Source organism: Muscardinus avellanarius, assembly GCF_963383645.1.
Source record: "Muscardinus avellanarius genome assembly, chromosome: 22".
Classification (NCBI taxonomy): domain Eukaryota; kingdom Metazoa; phylum Chordata; class Mammalia; order Rodentia; family Gliridae; genus Muscardinus; species Muscardinus avellanarius.
The window spans coordinates 855,001-871,057 of NC_137808.1; the positions used below are offsets into that span (position 1 = coordinate 855,001).

General features: G+C 48.8%; 2 protein-coding genes across 2 annotated transcripts in view; both read right to left on the reverse strand.

The window, feature by feature from the left end:
• Positions 1–16,057, reverse strand: part of LOC308278394 (CCA tRNA nucleotidyltransferase 1, mitochondrial-like) — a gene marked incomplete at both ends in the record, with an annotated part of 995,237 nt that overhangs the window by 490,932 nt on the left and 488,248 nt on the right.
• Positions 1–16,057, reverse strand: part of CPNE9 (copine family member 9) — a gene marked incomplete at both ends in the record, with an annotated part of 35,559 nt that overhangs the window by 11,072 nt on the left and 8,430 nt on the right. Inside the window, 10 exons of the mRNA XM_080718042.1 lie at positions 2,543–2,670; positions 2,886–3,067; positions 5,074–5,120; positions 5,960–6,021; positions 7,121–7,174; positions 7,252–7,327; positions 7,522–7,563; positions 9,980–10,084; positions 11,981–12,084; positions 12,199–12,262. Of these exons, the coding sequence (XP_080574168.1) occupies positions 2,543–2,670; positions 2,886–3,067; positions 5,074–5,120; positions 5,960–6,021; positions 7,121–7,174; positions 7,252–7,327; positions 7,522–7,563; positions 9,980–10,084; positions 11,981–12,084; positions 12,199–12,262 (864 nt within the window). The remainder of the gene's footprint in view (positions 1–2,542; positions 2,671–2,885; positions 3,068–5,073; positions 5,121–5,959; positions 6,022–7,120; positions 7,175–7,251; positions 7,328–7,521; positions 7,564–9,979; positions 10,085–11,980; positions 12,085–12,198; positions 12,263–16,057) is intronic.

A 16,057-nucleotide genomic window follows, 5' to 3' on the forward strand; every position in this document is an offset into this window, starting at 1 on the left:
TTCCTTCCATCCTCTGGGATCCTGCCCCTACTCCCCCCAAGAGCGCTGTCATCCCCCAGAGGGTACTAGGGGGCCCAAGGATACAGGCACCCCACCACTCCATCTGGTGGGTAAAGCCAGCTGACTCTAAGCGCACTTAAAACCCCTTTAAAAGGAATAAAGCAAACACAGAGGCAGTGTGAGAACCATATAAAATTTGCATGAATCCTTCAAATGAACTAGGGAGAGAGACTTCAAAGCCCCTCTCAGCCCGGCTGTTTTGGCTTGTGGCTCCGGATTCCCCCAAGGGGACAGAGTCTGCAGCCTTTGCTGACAGGCGACTTGCTCCAAGAGTCTGGGAAGCCCTGGCCTACAGAAGGTAATGATTTATTTATATTTCTGTCTCCTGGAATAAGGCAGGAACTCCCAAGGGCAGGACTAGAGCTGATTCATCTGTGAGTCCCGGGTACCCCAGCAGAGAACTGAGGACATGACAGATGCCCAGTGAATAGTAACAGTGACAGTAATAGGACAGCAGCAGCTAAGCAGTACTTATGATGGGCTGTGCTCAGTGCCTGACACATATTAAATACTCTTTCCAATAACCCTGTGATGTAGATGCTATTATTACCCTCATTTACTTATTTTTTTTTAGTGGTACTAGGACTCGAAACCAGGGGTGTTCTGCCTCTGAGCTATATCTCCAACACTTCCTCCCTCCCATTCATCCGTCTATCCTTCCTTCCTTCCTTCCTTTCTTTCCTTATTTTGTGTGTGTTTGGGTGTACTGGGGATGGGACCCAGGGGCATTCTACCTCAGAGCTACACCCCCAGCCCTATTTTTTATTTACCTATTTATTTATTTATTTTTGGTGGTACTGGGGTTCCTGGAAGCCCTTCTACCTCCGGGCTACACTCCCAGACCTATTTTATATTTTTATTTGAAAACGGGGTCTCTTAACCCCGCGAGGCTGACTTCTGCGCGATCCTCCCGTCTCCGCCTCTCAAGCGCAGCGATTACAAGCGTGCGCCACCACGCCCGGCTTTTATTCTTTATTTTGAAACAGGGTCTCACTGAGTTGCAGAGGGCCTCACTAAATAGCTGAGGCTGTCCGCGAACCTGCAATCCTTCTGTCTCAGCCTCCCAAGAATGGGGATTATAGATGTCCACTACCACACCCGGCTCCAGTTATAGATCTATCTATCTGTCTGTCTGTCTGTCTATTTATTTATTTATTTATTTATTTATTTATTTATTTATTTATTTATTTTTGCAGGTCTGAGGATGGAACCTAGGGACATTCGACTCCGAGCTATACGCCCTGCACTACTTTTTATTCTTTACTTTGAAACCGGGTCTCACTAAGTTGCAGAGAGCCTCACTAAATAGCTGAGGCTGTCCGCAAACTGCAATCCTCCAGTCTGGGCCTCCTGAATGCTGGGATTCCAAGCATGCATGTGCCACCACGCCCAGCTTTATCTATCTATTTAGAAACAGGGTCTCTCTAAGTTTATTTTATTTTTGCAATACTGGAGATTGAATCCATGGGCATTCTACCTCCCAGCTACACCCCCAGTCCTAATTTTTTTTTTGTGTGTGTGTGTGGTACAGGGGATGGAACACAGGGGCATTCTACCTTCGAGCTACACTACCCCCAGCCCATTTTTGGTTTTTTATTTTGTCTCACTAAGTTGCAAAGGGCCTCATTAAGTAACTAAGGCTGTAGGCAAACCTTGATTCTCCTGTCTCAGCCTCCCGAATTCTGGGATTACAAGAGTGCACCATCACGCCCAGCTCTGTATTATTTTATTTATTATTATTATTATTATTATTATTATTATTATTATTATTATTGTACTGGGGTTTTTCTACCTCTGGGCTACACTCCCAGACCTATTTTATATTTTATTGGAAACAGGGTCTCACTAAGTAGCTGAGGCTGGCTTCAAACCTGTGCGATCCTCCTGTCTCAGCCTCCCAAGTGCTGGGATGACAAGCGTGCGCCACCACGCCCAGCTCTGTATTCTTTATTTATTTTTTATTTTTTATTTATTTATTTTTTTTGTGGTACTGGGGGTGGAACCCAGAGGCTTTCTACCTCCGGGGCTATACTCCCAGAACTTTTTTTTTTTATATTTTATTTGGAAACAGGGTCTCACTAAGTTGCTGAAAGCCTCACTAAGTAGCAGAGGCTGGCTTCGAACCCGTGTGATCCTCCTGTCTCAGCCTCCCAAGCGCTGGGATGACAAGCGTGCACCACCACGCCCAGCTCTGTATTCTTTATTTTGAAACAGGTTCTTAATAAGTGGCAAAGGGCTTCACTAAGTAGCTGAGGCTGGGTGCGACCTGCGATCCTCTTGTCTCAGTCTCCCAAGTACTGGGATTATTGTTGTCTGCCACCACACCCGGCTAAATAACCTTCTGTGTCAGAATGTGGCCGAGACTGAACCTTTCTCCTTCTCTCCAAAGCGCAAGATGACCCAAGAGTGCCGGTCCTTGGGAAGGAGGGCTGGCCCCTATGCGGGCCCCCTCGTGTCCCCCAGCCCCACCAGTCCCTCTCACCTGGCTACCTGGTTGATGACTGGCGCGAAGTAGGTGGGTCCATAGAGCTGCACAGTGCGCAGGCTCTGAAAGTAGCTCTCCAGGACGCCCTCGATGCCTGCGCAGTTGGGGTCTGCGTCATTATTGTTCTGTCAAATAAGACGTCCTGCTGCGCTGAGCCCGAGTAGAGTATGACCCGGAGCCCCCTGACCCCAGCTCACTTTGACCTTTCCCCTTCCATCCCCTCCAAACCCAGCCCCCACCCCCAGCTCTGCCCAGAAATGAAAACAGGAGAAATTCACTGACTGATGTAGACGGGCCAGATACCCGGGTACCTAGTGCCAGGCTTTAGCCCTGATCATACCAGGGGGAACTGGTGGGAGATCCGCCCCTCGGGGGGCAGCTTGGCCCCAAAGCCGTAGGCCGGGAAGAGCTTGTCACTGTCGTAGTCCTGGATGATCTCTCCCACCGCCTTGAGGGCCATGGCGTAGGCGCTGAGCTGGTAGGGACTCATGTAGTGCAGGGAGGTGGGCTGCAGGGGGTTCCCTGTGGGGACACAACCATCGCCTACTCCTCCTGTGCGTGCACCCGCCCAGCCAACGCACCCTCCACCCATGCTTTATCACCTGCCTGTTTATTTATGTGTCTGTCTGCTCCATTTATCACTGTAGACCACGCCATCTATCCAGCTCTTTAACCATGCATCTACACAACCATCCGCCCATATGTCCATTCCCTCTCTCTCTCTCTAGCCCTTGAACGGAACAATAAACCCATGGGTGTTCTACCTCTGAGATATACTCTGAGCCGTATGCATGCATGTATGTACTGGGGATTGAACCCAAAGGCATCCTACCTCCAAGCTAAGCCCCCAGCCCATTTATTTATTTATTTGGTAGTACTGGGGGTGGAACCCAGGGGCTTTTCTACCTCCGAGCTGCACTCCCAGACCTATTTTAAACTTTATTTGGAAACAGGGTCTCAGTAAGTTGCCGAGAGCCTCACTAAGTAACTGAGGCTGGCTTTGAACCTGCGCGATCCTTCTGTCTCAGCCTCCCAAGCGTGGGGATTACAAGCGTGCGCCACCACGCCCGGCTCCAGCCCAATTTTTTAATTAATTAATATATTTATTTTGGTACTGGGGATTGAACCCAGAGGCATTCTACCTCCAAGCTAAGCCCTCAGCCCAATTTTTTAATTGATTAATTTATTTTGGTACTGGGGATGGAACCCAGAGGCATTCTACCTCCAAGCTACACCTCCAGACCTATATTTTATTTGGAAAAAGGGTCTCAAGTTGCTAAAAGCCTCACTAAGCTGCTGCCGAGGCTGGCTTTGAACCTATGATCCTCCAGTCTCTGTCTCCCAAGTACTGGGATTATAAGTGTGAACCACTACGCCTGGCTTCTTTTTTTTTTTTTTTTTTTTTGGCAGTACTGGGGATGGAACCCAGGGGCATTCTACCTCCAAGCTACACCCCCAGCCCTACTTTTCTATTCTTTATTTTGAAACAGGGTCTTACCGAGTTGCACAAGACCTAGCTAAGTAGATGAGGCTGTCCACGAACCGCAATCTTCCTGTCTCAGCCTCCCTAATGCTGGGATTACAAGTGTGCACCACCACACCCAGCTCTTATTTATTTGGAAACAGGGTCTCACCAAGATTCTGAGAGCTTCAACTACATTGCCGATGCTGGCTTTGAACCTGCGATTCTTCTGTCTAAACCTCCCAAGTACTAGGATTACAGGTATGTACCACCATGCCCTGATCATATATCCACTATATATATTTTTTTTTTGGTGGTACTGGGGATAGAACCCAGGGGCCTTCTATCTCTGGGCTACACTCCCAGAACTATTTTATATTTTATTTGGAAACAGGGTCTCTTAAGCCAGCGCGGCTGGCTTTGAACCTGTGCGATCCTCCTGTCTCAGCCTCCAAAGCGCGGGGATTACAAGCGTGCGCCACCACGCCCGGCTCATATATCCACTATTAATCCACTTGGGCACCTCGAGCCACTCCATCTACATTTTCTCATCCAGATATCCACTATCCATCCATCTTCTAACCATTTCTCTTCCTTTTTCATCTATCCTCCTATCCGTGTGTGTGTGTGTGTGTGTGCGCGCGTGTGTGTTACTGGGGATTGAACCCAGAGGCATTCTACCTTCAAGCTACACCCTCAGCTCAACTTTCTTTTTATTTGGAAACAGGGTCTCGCTAGGTTGATGCAAATGTCACTACTTGCTGAAGCTGTCCTCGAACCTGCAAGCCTCCTGTCTCAGCCTCCCAAGTACAGAAATTACCGGAGTGCATCACCACACCTGACTTGTCCTTTTTGTTTTAATCTGAGACGAGGTCTCCATAGATGCTCAGGCTGGCTTCAAACTTATGAGCTTCCTGCCTCAGCCTCCTTAGGAGCTGGGATGACAGGCATGCACCAGCACACCCAGCGTTGGAGAGGTCAGTTCGTACCACCAGGCAGGAACCTAGGCCAATCCCTGCAGACTCTCTTATTAACTCCCGCCCCTGGGTCCTCATCCATGCCTCACCGTTAGAAGCGGTGAAGTCAATAGCTACGGTGAAGTTCAGCTGTGTCCTGTTGGGAGACAGAAGGACAGAGAAATGAGGGACCAGCACCTGTTACACCCACATTTCTTTTTTTTATTTGCGGTATTGGGATGGAACCCAGGGGCATTCTACCTCCGAGCTACACCCCCAGCCCTATTTTTTTTTTAACCTTTTTTTTGTGTGTGTGGTACTAAGGATGGAACCCAGGGGTCTTCTGCCTCCGGGCTACACTCCCAGACCTATTTTATATTTTATTTGGAAACAGGGTCTCTTAAGCCAGCTGAGGCTGGCTTTGAACTTGCGTGATCCTCCTGTCTCAGCCTCCCAAGCACGGGGATTACAAGTGTGCGCCACCACGCCTGGATCCCAGCCCTATTTTTATTCTTTATTTTGAAAACAGTATCTCACTAAATTGCAGAAGGCCTCACTAAGCAGCTGAGGCTATCCTCAAACCGCGATCCTCCTGTCTCAGCCTCCCCAGTGCTGGGATGACAAGTGTGCGCCACCACGCCCGGCTCTATAGGACACTTTCTAGTTTCCCAAGGACCTTACAGGTTTTTTTTTTTTTTTTTTTTTTTTTTTTTTTGTGTGTGTGTGTGTGTGTGTGTGTGTTACTGGGGTTCCTGGAAACCCTTCTATGTCCGGGCTACACTCCCAGACCTATTTTTATATATATATATTTTTATTTGGAAACAGGGTCTCTTAAGCGAGCATGGCTGGCTTCAAACCTGCAGGATCCTCCTGTCTCCGCCTCCCAAGCGCGGGGATTACAAGCGTGCGCCAGCACGCCCGGCAGGACCTTACGGTTTATCTGACAGGTTTCTCTGGGCCCTGATCGTTTATGGGTAACGAAACCCAGTGACTTACCCTCCTTTGATGTAATCAACAAAAGTGAATTCGGAGTCCACAGAGAAGGAAAGCAGGGTTACCTGGGAGACAGAGAGACCGGGTGGGGCGGCAGAGGGCAAGCTTTGGAGAGAGCGTCCTGCTCCCACACCCTGCCCCGACCTGTACCACCTCCTTCAGTTTCTCAAAGGAAGACCAGGAGAAGCTGTCAGAAACATACTTTGATTTCCGTAAGTATCCTAAATTTGGAAATAACAGAGCACAGTGGTGTGTGGCTGTAATTCCAGTACTTGGGAGGCTGAGATTTGAGGATTGCAGGTTCGAGGCCAGCCCGAGCAAGTTAGCAAGACCTGAGTAGCCTAGCAAGACCCCGTTTCATAATAAAAATTAAAAAGGGCTAGAGATGTAGCTTGAGAGCAGAGTATCCCTGGGGTTCAATCCCAGTACAAAAATTAAAATTGGAAATGTAGGTTCAGGTGTGTGTGTGTGTGTGTGTGTGTGTGTGTGTGTGTGTTGCTGGGGATTGGATCCAGGGGCATTCTACCTCCAAGCTACACCCCAGCCTGACTTTAATTTGTATTTAGAAACAGGATCCTTAGCCAGGCGTGGTGCCGCACGCTTGTAATCCCAGTGCTTGGAAGGCTGAGACAGGAGGATCGCTCAGGTTCAAAGCCAGCCTCAGCTACTTAGCGAGGCTCTCAGCAACTTAGTGAGACCCTGTTTCCAAATATAATATAAAATAGGTCTGGGAGTATAGCCCGGAGGCAGAAAAGCCCTGGGTTCCACCCCCAGTACCACCAAAAAAAAAAAAAAAAAGAAACAGGATTCAGCTAAGTTGTTGACCGCTTCACTAAATTGCTGAGATTGGCTTCAAACCTGGTGATCCCCCTGTCTCACCCTCCCAAGTACTGGGATTACAGATGTGCACCACCATGCCTGGTTTAAGGTGTTTTTGTAATTGTGCAAAACTAAAAGATTGGAAATTTTTCCTGACAAAAATCAGGAACAAAGAAAAAAGAATATCTCAAGTGGTCCCACCTCATACCCAACATGATTAACTAAATCCTTATCATCTGGGCCCCGCTGCTAGCCCCTCCCCTCAGGATTTCTCCTGTGCGTCCGTCCGTGGGACAGAAACAGAAAGTTCCAGGGAGGCGGCCCAGGGCTCCAGGGGACACTCACAGTTCCCGAGTTCACATATTTCTTCTTCTTGCATTTCTTCCGTGGGTTAAGGACCTAGGAGGAGGGAGGCAGCCGTGACCCCGGTGCGGCCTGGGATGGAGGGCTGGCTGCCTGGCGGCTGGGGCACGCACCTCATACACCGTAAACTGGCTCTGGGCCTTGCTGAGCTCCCGGTAGCTCGTGGTGAACTCGCCGATAAAGTCATGGCTGCAAAGAGGACGGGTTGATCAGCGGATCTGTACCAGGGAGAGAGAGAGGGGACGGCCGCACCCCTGCCCTGCTAGCCATGAGCATGCCTCCCAGCCGCTGAGGGTGCTCTGGGGTGCCTGGTAAACGTGCTGCGCGTTACAGGGAGCTGCCTGGGGTAGATACAGGGGAGAGGGAGCCATGGGCTGCTTTACCTTCCATCCCTGTCCCAGTCGTAAACATCAATCTTCACTGTTCTGAAATGCAACAGGCAAACACAGGCTGGGTGAGTATGGTGACGCCAGGACACCCCACCGCTTCCCCCAAACATGCCTGGCCTCCCGCCGCCTTGTCTTCCTGCATCTGTTCATGCCTCAACCTCCTTCTCGGCCTTCTATTCATCAGTCTAGGAATACACCCACACCTCCCACCATTACTACTAATAGGTAAGTTTAGAATAAGAACGGAGACCCAGTGGTGGTGGCGCAAGCTTATAATCCCAGCATTAGGGAGGCTGAGACAGGAAGATTGTGGTTCGTGGCCAGCCTCAGCTACTTAGTGAGGCCCTCTGCAATTCAGTGAGACTCTGTTTCCAAATAAAGAATCAAATATAGGGCTGGGGGCGTAGCTCGGAGGTAAAATGCTCCTGGGTACCATTCCCAGTACTGCAAAGACAAAAAAAAAAAAAAAAAAGGATAGCCAGGTGCTTGTCATTCCAGCACTCATACTTGGGAGGCTGAGACAAGAAGGTCTCAGCCACTTAGGGAGATCCTGTTTCTTTTTTTTTTTTTTGGTGGTACTGGGGTTCCTGGAAGCCCTTCTACCTCCGGGCTACACTCCCAGACCTATTTTATTTTTGGAAACAGGGTTTCTTATGCCAGTACCCGGCGAGATTCTGTTTCAAAATAAAGAATAAAAGCCAGGTTTGAGCTGGGCGTAGTGGCGCATGCTTGTAATCCCAGCATTTGGGAGGCTGAGACCAGAGGATTAGGGTTCAAGGACAGACTCAGCTACTTAGTGAGGCCCTCTGCAACTCAGTGAGACCCTGTTTCAAAATAAAGAACAAAATGCCGGGTGTGGTGGCGCACGCTTGTAATCCTCGCGCTTGGGAGGCTGAGACAGGAGGATCGCACAGGTTCGAGGCCAGCCTCAGCTACTTAGTGAGGCTCTCAGCAACTTAGTGAAACCCTGTTTCCAAAAAATATATAAAATAGGTCTGGGAGTATAGCCCGGAGGTAGAAAGCCCCTGGGTTCCATCCCCAGTACCACCAAAAAAAAAAATTTTTTTAAATTTTAAAAATAAAGAATAAAAACTAGGGCAGGGGGTGTAGCTCAGAGGTCAAGTACCCCTGGGTTCCATCCCAGACCCAGAAAAACAAACAAACAAAAATACCCAAAAAGCCAGGTGTGGTGGCGCACGCTTTTAATCCCAGCATTCAGGAGGCTGAGATGGGAGGATTGCGATTCAGGGACAGCCTCAGCTACTTAGTGAGGCCCTCTGTAACTCAGTGAGACCCTGTTTCAAAATAAAGAATAAAAAATTGGTCTGGGGTGTAGCTTGGAGGTAGAATGCCTTTGGTTTCCATCCCCAGTGTCGCAAAAAATATTAAAAAATAAAAAGAAAGAAAGAATAAAAAGAGGGCTGGGGGATGTAGCTTGGAAGTAGAATGCCCCTAAATTCAATCTGCGGTACCACAAAAAAAAAAAAAAAAAAAAAAAAAAAAAGGAGAAGGAGGAGAAGGAGAAGAAGAAGAGGAGGAGGAAGAGGAGGAAGAATGGAATTCTTTTTTTTTGTGGTACTGGGGGTGGAACACAGAGGCTTTCTACCTCTGGGCTATACTCCCAGACCTATTTTATATTATATTTGGAAACAGGGTCTCACTGAGTTGCTGAGCGCCTCACTAAGTAGCTGAGGCTGGCTTCGAACCTGCGCCATCCTCCTGTCTCAGCCTCCCAAGCGCGGGGATTACAAGCGTGTGTCACCACGCCTGGCTGAGAAGAAGGGAATTCTGTGTGTGTTGTGTGTGTGTGTGTGTGTGTGTGTGAGAGAGAGAGAGAGAGAGAGAGAGAGAGAGAGAGAGAGAGGAGAGAGGAGAGAAAGAGCGCACCCTAGCCTTTTTTTTTTTTTTTGTGGTACTGGGGGTGGAACCCAGAGGCTTTCTACCTCCAGGCTACACTCCCAGACCTATTTTATATTATATTTGGAAACAGAGTCTCACTAAGTTGCTGAGAGCCTCACTAAGTAGCTGAGGCTGGCTTCGAACCTGCGCCATCCTCCTGTCTCAGCCTCCCAAGCGCGGGGATTACAAGCGTGTGCCACCACGCCCGGCTTTCTTCTTTTTTTTTTAATGGTACTAGGGATTGAACCCGGGGATATTCTACCTCTGAGCTACACCCCCAGCTCTATTTCTTTGTTGTTATTGTTTTGAAACAGAGTCTCACTAAGTTGCTGAGGCTGCCCTCAAACCTGCGATCCTCCTGTTTCAGCCTCCTATGTACTGGGATAATGGGTGTGTGCCACCACGCCTGGTACGCATCTAAGAATCCACCAGTTACCCACTCCCAGCCGTCTATGTATCTGCTCTCTCGATCCTCCCTCCTTCCATAATTTGGGGCCCAGAAGCCTCACTCCTCTGTCCCAGCCCCCCAAGCCCCACCTATGCGGAAGCAAACCTGTCATAGTCTCCGTTGCACAAGGCCCGCACCGGGATGCTGAAGGGCTGCCACACCGGATTCAGTGTGTTCTTCACAACCTCCGTCTTATGGCAGATGGTGAACCTGGAGGGGAGACGGAAGACTGCAACCTACGCTGGGGAGGCCTGATACTCCTAAGGCCTCCATTATCTATCTATCTATCTATCTATCTATCTATCTATCTATCTATCTATTTTTTTCGGTACTGGGGATGGAACCCAGGGGCATTCTACCTCTGAGCTACACACCCCTGCCCTATTTTTTATTCTTTATTTTGAAACAGGGTCTCACTGAGTTAAAAAGGGCCTCACTAAGCTGAGGCTGTCCTCGAACTGTGATCCTCCTGTCTCAGCCTCCCAAATGCTGGGATTACAAGTGTGCGCCACCACGCCCGGCTTATTATTATTTGCAGAGTACTGGAAATTGGACCAAGGGGCATTCTACCTCCAAGCTACATCTCCAGCCCCATTTTTTTTTTTTTGGTGTGGTACTGGGGATGGAACCCAGGAGCTTTCTATCTCTGAGCTACAACCCCAGCCTTATTATTTTATTCTTTACTTTGAAACAGGGTCTCACTGAGTTGCAGAGGGACTCACTAAGTAGCTGAGGCTGGCCGCGAACCGCGATCCTCCCGTCTCAGCCTCCTGAATGCTGGGATGACGAGCGTGCGCCACCATGATCGGCTCTCCAGCTCCATTTTTTTATTCTTTCTTTCCTTATTCATTTATTATTGTGGTACTAGGGGTGGAACCCAGGGACATTCACCTCTGAGCTACACCCCAGCCCTATTTTTGATTCTTAATTTTGAAACAGGGTCTCACTGAGTTGCAAAGGCCCTCTAAGTACCTGAGGTTATCCATGAACTGTGATCCTGCCGTCTCAGCCTCCCAAATGAGGGGATCACAAGTGTGAGCCACCATGCCCAGCTTATTATTGTTATTATTCCTCTTCCTTCTCCTTTTTTAAATTAATTAATTAATTAATTGGTGGTACTGGGGTTCCTGGAAGCCCTTCTACCTCCGGGCTACACTCCCAGACCTATTTTTACATTTTTATTTGGAAACAGGGTCTCCTAAGCTAGCGCGGCTGGCTTCGAACCTGCGCGATCCTCCTGTCTCCGCCTCCCAAGCGCGGGGATGACAAGCGTGCCCACCACGCCCGGCTTAATTATTTATTGATTGATTAATTGATGGTACTGGGGTTCCTGGAAACCCTTCTACCTCCTGGTTACACTCCCAGACCTATTTTTATATTTTTATTTAGAAACAGGGTCTCTTAAGCCAGCGCCGCTGGCTTCGAACCTGCGCGATCCTCCTGTCTCCGCCTCCCAAGCGCGGGGATGACAAGCGTGCCCACCACGCCCGGCTCCTTTTTTTTTTTTTTTTTAATATTTTTGCAGTACTGGTGATGGAACCTGGGACATTCTACCTCCAAGCTATGCCCCAGCCCTATTTTTCATTCTTTTTTTTTCTTTTTTTTTCATTCTTTCTTTTGAACCAGGGTCTCACTAAGTTGCAGAAGGCCTCACTAAGTAGCTGAGGCTGTACTAGAACCTGGATCTTCCTGTCTCAGCCTCCCAAATGCTGGGATTACAAGCGTGCGCCACCACCGCTGGCTTTTCTTGGTGGTACTTGGTATTGATCCCAGGAGCATTTTATCTGTGAGCGACACCCCAGTTCTATTTATTTATGTGTTTGTTTGCTTGTTTTTTTGTGTGGTACTGGGGTTGGAGCCCAGAGGCATTCTACCTTAGCATTACAGCCCCATCCTGATTATTATTTTTTTTAAAATTTCTTGTTTGGAAACAAGGTCTCACTAGGTTGATGAGAATCTCACTATTTGTTGAGGCTGTTCCTCGAACATGCGGTCCTCCTGTCCCAGCCTCCCGATCACTGGGATTCCAGCTGTGTTCCGCCACACTGGGCTGAGCCTCCCACTTGTTGAGCCCACGCCCCACACCCCGCTCTGGCCAGCACTCACGTCCCGTCTTCGTTGCTCCTGTAGAACACGAGGAAGGGGTCGGATTTGCCAAAGAAGTCCTTCTTGTCCAGCTTGTTGGCACACAGCTGCATGGTGGCGATGTCCTAGACACGGGCAAAGTTGGGCTGTTGAGACCCAAATTCCCCACAGCCTCTTGCTGCCCACGGGAAGCTGGGTGCAGGAGGCAGCATCCGCTCTAGCACGAGGACTTTACTCACCCGACAGTTGCTGAGTTCCTCTGCGGTGAGCAGGATGGTCCCACACTTCTTGCCTGGCACGCCCCTGGAAGCAGGAAAAGCCTCTTAGAGACAGGACCCGGAGGAGACATCAGGACCGGGCTGCATCAGGATGGGGTAGGGCAGGCCAAGGATCCAATTTGCCCTTTTCTTTTTTTCTTATTTGCCTTTTTCCTTTTCTTTTTCTTTCTCCTCTCTTCTCTTTCTTTCTTTCTTTCTTTTTCTCTTTTTTTCCTTTTCTTTCTTTTTTTTTTTTTTTGCGGTACTGGAGATGGAACCCAGGGGCATTCTACCTCCAAGCCACACCCCCAGCCCTATTTCTTAGTCTTGTAATTTTTTTTTTTTTTTGGTGGTACTGGGGTTCCTGGAAGCCCTTCTCCCTCCAGGCTACACTCCCAGACATATATATGTGTGTGTGTGTGTGTGTGTGTGTGTGTGTGTGTGTGTGTGTGTGTGTGTGTGTGGTTGGTACTGGGGTTCCTGGAAGCCCTTCTACCTCCGGGCTACACTCCCAGACCTATTTTATATTTTTGAAACAGGGTCTCTTATGCCAGCGCGGCTGGCTTCGAACCTGCGCGATCCTCCTGTCTCCGCCTCCCAAGCGCGGGGATTACAAGCGTGAGCCACCACGCCTGACCTATTTTTATATTTTTTTTATTTGGAAACAGGGTCTCTTAAACCAGCACAGCTGGCTTCAAACCTGCGCAATCCCCGTCTCCACCTCCCAAGAGTAGGGATTACAAGCGTGCGCCACCACACCCGGCCTAGTCTTTTTATTTTTATTTTTATTTTTTTTTTGGTGGTACTGGGGGTGGAACCCAGAGGCTTTCTACCTCCGGGCTATACTCCCAGACCTTTTTTATATTTTATTTGGAAACAGGGTCTCACTGGGTTACTGAGAGCCTCACTAAGTAGCTGAGGCTGGCTTCGAACCCGTTCAATCCTCCTGTCTCAGTCTCCCAAGCGTGAGGATTACAAGCGTGTGCCACCACGCCCGGCCCTGCCTAGTCTTTTAATTTTTGAAACAGGGTCTCACTGAGTTGCAAGGGGCCTCCCTACGTAGCTGAGGCTGGCCACAAACTGCGATCCGCCTGTCTCAGCCTCCCGAATGCTGGGATGACAAGCGTGCGCCAACACGTCCAGCTCCCAGGCCTGTTTTTATTCTTTATTTTTAAATTTTTTAAAATTTCTGTGGTACTGGAGATTGAACTCAGGGGGCATTCTACCTCTGAGCTACACCCCCAGTTCTATTTTTTATTCTTTACTTTGAAACAGGGTCTTACTGAGTTGCAAGGGGCCTCACTAAGTAGCTGAGGCTGGCTGTGAACCGTGATCCTCTGGTCTCAGCCTCCCAAATGCTGGAATTACAAGCGTGCGCCACCACACCCGGCTTATTGTTTATTTTGAAACAGGGTCTCACTAAGTTGCAAAGGGCCTCACTAAGTAATAGCTGAGGCTGTCCATGAATGGCAATCCTCCGTCTCAGCCTCCCGAATGCTGGGATGACAAGCGTGCGCCACCGCGCCCATCCCAATTTGTGATTTCTTGACTGTCCCCTGAGTGTCTCCTCTGTCTGTCTGTCTCCTAGCGGGGAAAGGCCTGACCTGGCCCTAGGTGGGCTCTTCAGTCTAATAGGAAGAGTCTAGACTAGCCTAAGGGACATCTCTTACTGACAGTGAGAGACACGGGGTTCAGACCTGGTGGACGCATGGTAGGCTTTATGATTACAAGCCGTGTGACCTGGGCAGGCTACTTCCTTTACGGTGCCTTAATTTTCTCCTCTATGAAATGGGACTCATGATCAGCTGTGGAAGGCCAGGAAGAGATTTAACTGTGACCATGGTAGAGGAAGGAAAAGCAATCTGTAAATGTCACTGATATGCAGTGTGTGTGCGTGTGTGTGTGTGTGTGTGTGTGTGTGTGTGTGTGTGATAGAACCCAGGGGTGTTCTACTTCTGAGCTAAACTCCTACCCCTTTTTATTATTTATTTATTTATTTATTTATTTATTTATTTATTTATTGGTGGTACTAGGGGTGGAACCCAGAGGCTTTCTACCTCCGGGCTATACTCCCAGACCTATTTTCTATTTTATTTGGAAACAGGGTCTCACTAAGTTGCTGAGAGCCTCACTCAGTAGCTGAGGCTGGCTTGGAACCTGTGCGATCCGCCTGTCTCAGCCTCCCAAGTGTGGGAATTACAAGCGTGCGCCACCACGCCCGGCTTATTTATTTATTTTTTTGTGTGTGGTACTAGGGGTGGAAACCAGGGGCTTTTCTACCTCCGGCCTATACACTCAGACCTAATTTCTATTTTTGTGGGGGGTCTGGGGATGGAAGCCAGGGGCATTTGACCTCCAAGTTACACCCCCTGCCCTATTTTTTATTCTTTATTTTGAAACCGGGTCTCACTGAGTTGCAGGGGGCCTCACTAAGTAGCTGAGGCTGGCTGCGAACCACGATCCTCCTGTCTCAGCCTCCCACATGCTGAGATTACAAGCGTGCGCCACCATGCCCGGCTACCACTCAGACCTAATTTATACTTTATTTGGGAACAGGGTCTCACTAAGTTGCTTAGAGCCTCCCTAAGTAGCTGAGGCTGGCTTTGAACCTGAGCAATCCTCCTGTCTCAGCCTCCCAAGCACAGGGATTACAAGTGTGCGCCACCACTCCTGGCTTGATTATTTATTTATTTATTTATTTATTTATTTATTTATTTGGTGGTACTGGGGTTCCTGGAAACTCTTCTACCTCTAGGCTACACTCCCAGACATCTATTTTTTATATTTTTATTTGGAAACAGGGTCTCTTAAACCAGCAAGGCTGGCTTCGAACCTGCTCGATCCTCCTGTCTCTACCTAAAAGTGCGGTGATTACAAGCATGCACCACCACGCCTGGCTAGCATTTTTTATTTTTAAACAGGATCTCACTTTTTTTTTTCCCCCCCGGTACTGGGGATGAAACCCAGGGGCATTGTATCTCCAAGCTATATCCCCATCCCTATTTCTTATTCTTTATTTTGAAACAGGTGATCTCAATAAGTTGCGGAGGGCCACACTAAGTAGCTGAGGCTGGCTGTGAACTGGGATCCTCCAGTCACAGCCTCCCAAGTACTGGGATTACAAGTGTGTGCCATAATAAAATAGGGCTGGGGGAGCAGGGCAGGGTGGCGCACGCTTGTAATCTCAGCATGTGGGAGGCTGAGACAGGAGAATACCAGGTTCATAGCCAGCCTCAGCTACTTAGTGAGGCCTTCCATGACTTAGTGAGACTCTGTTTTGAAATAAAGAATAAAAAAATAGGGCTGGGGGTAGAATAAACCCTGTGTTCAATCCCCAGTACCTCAAAAAATAAAAAATAAAAAAATAAAAAAATAGGGCTGGGGGTGTAGTTTGGAGGTTACTGGGTTCAATCCCTAGAAACACACACACACACACACACACACACACACACACACACACACACACATATCCAACTTTGCCTAACCCATATAACTAAACAGGGCCGGAGAAAAGCACACAATTATGCTAACCGGCCTCCTTTTTAAACACATCAGCACAAACCTCACACAGGCCTTTAAAGTAAGGGGCTGGGGGTGGAGGCAGAGCACTGGGTCTCATCCCCGGCATCACACAGACAAAGGTCCTTGACCGGCGGGTCATCACAGTAAGACCCAGGAGGCCCTCACTGACATACGCGGCAGTTTCAGTCTTGTTTCTTTAAACCCTGAAGCCTCCCCCACCAGTGACCTTGTTTCCTATCCACTGACGAAACTGAAAAGATCTTCCGCAGCACACACCCGCCCATGGCGCCTTCCTACGGTAGCTATAAATGACCGTCCC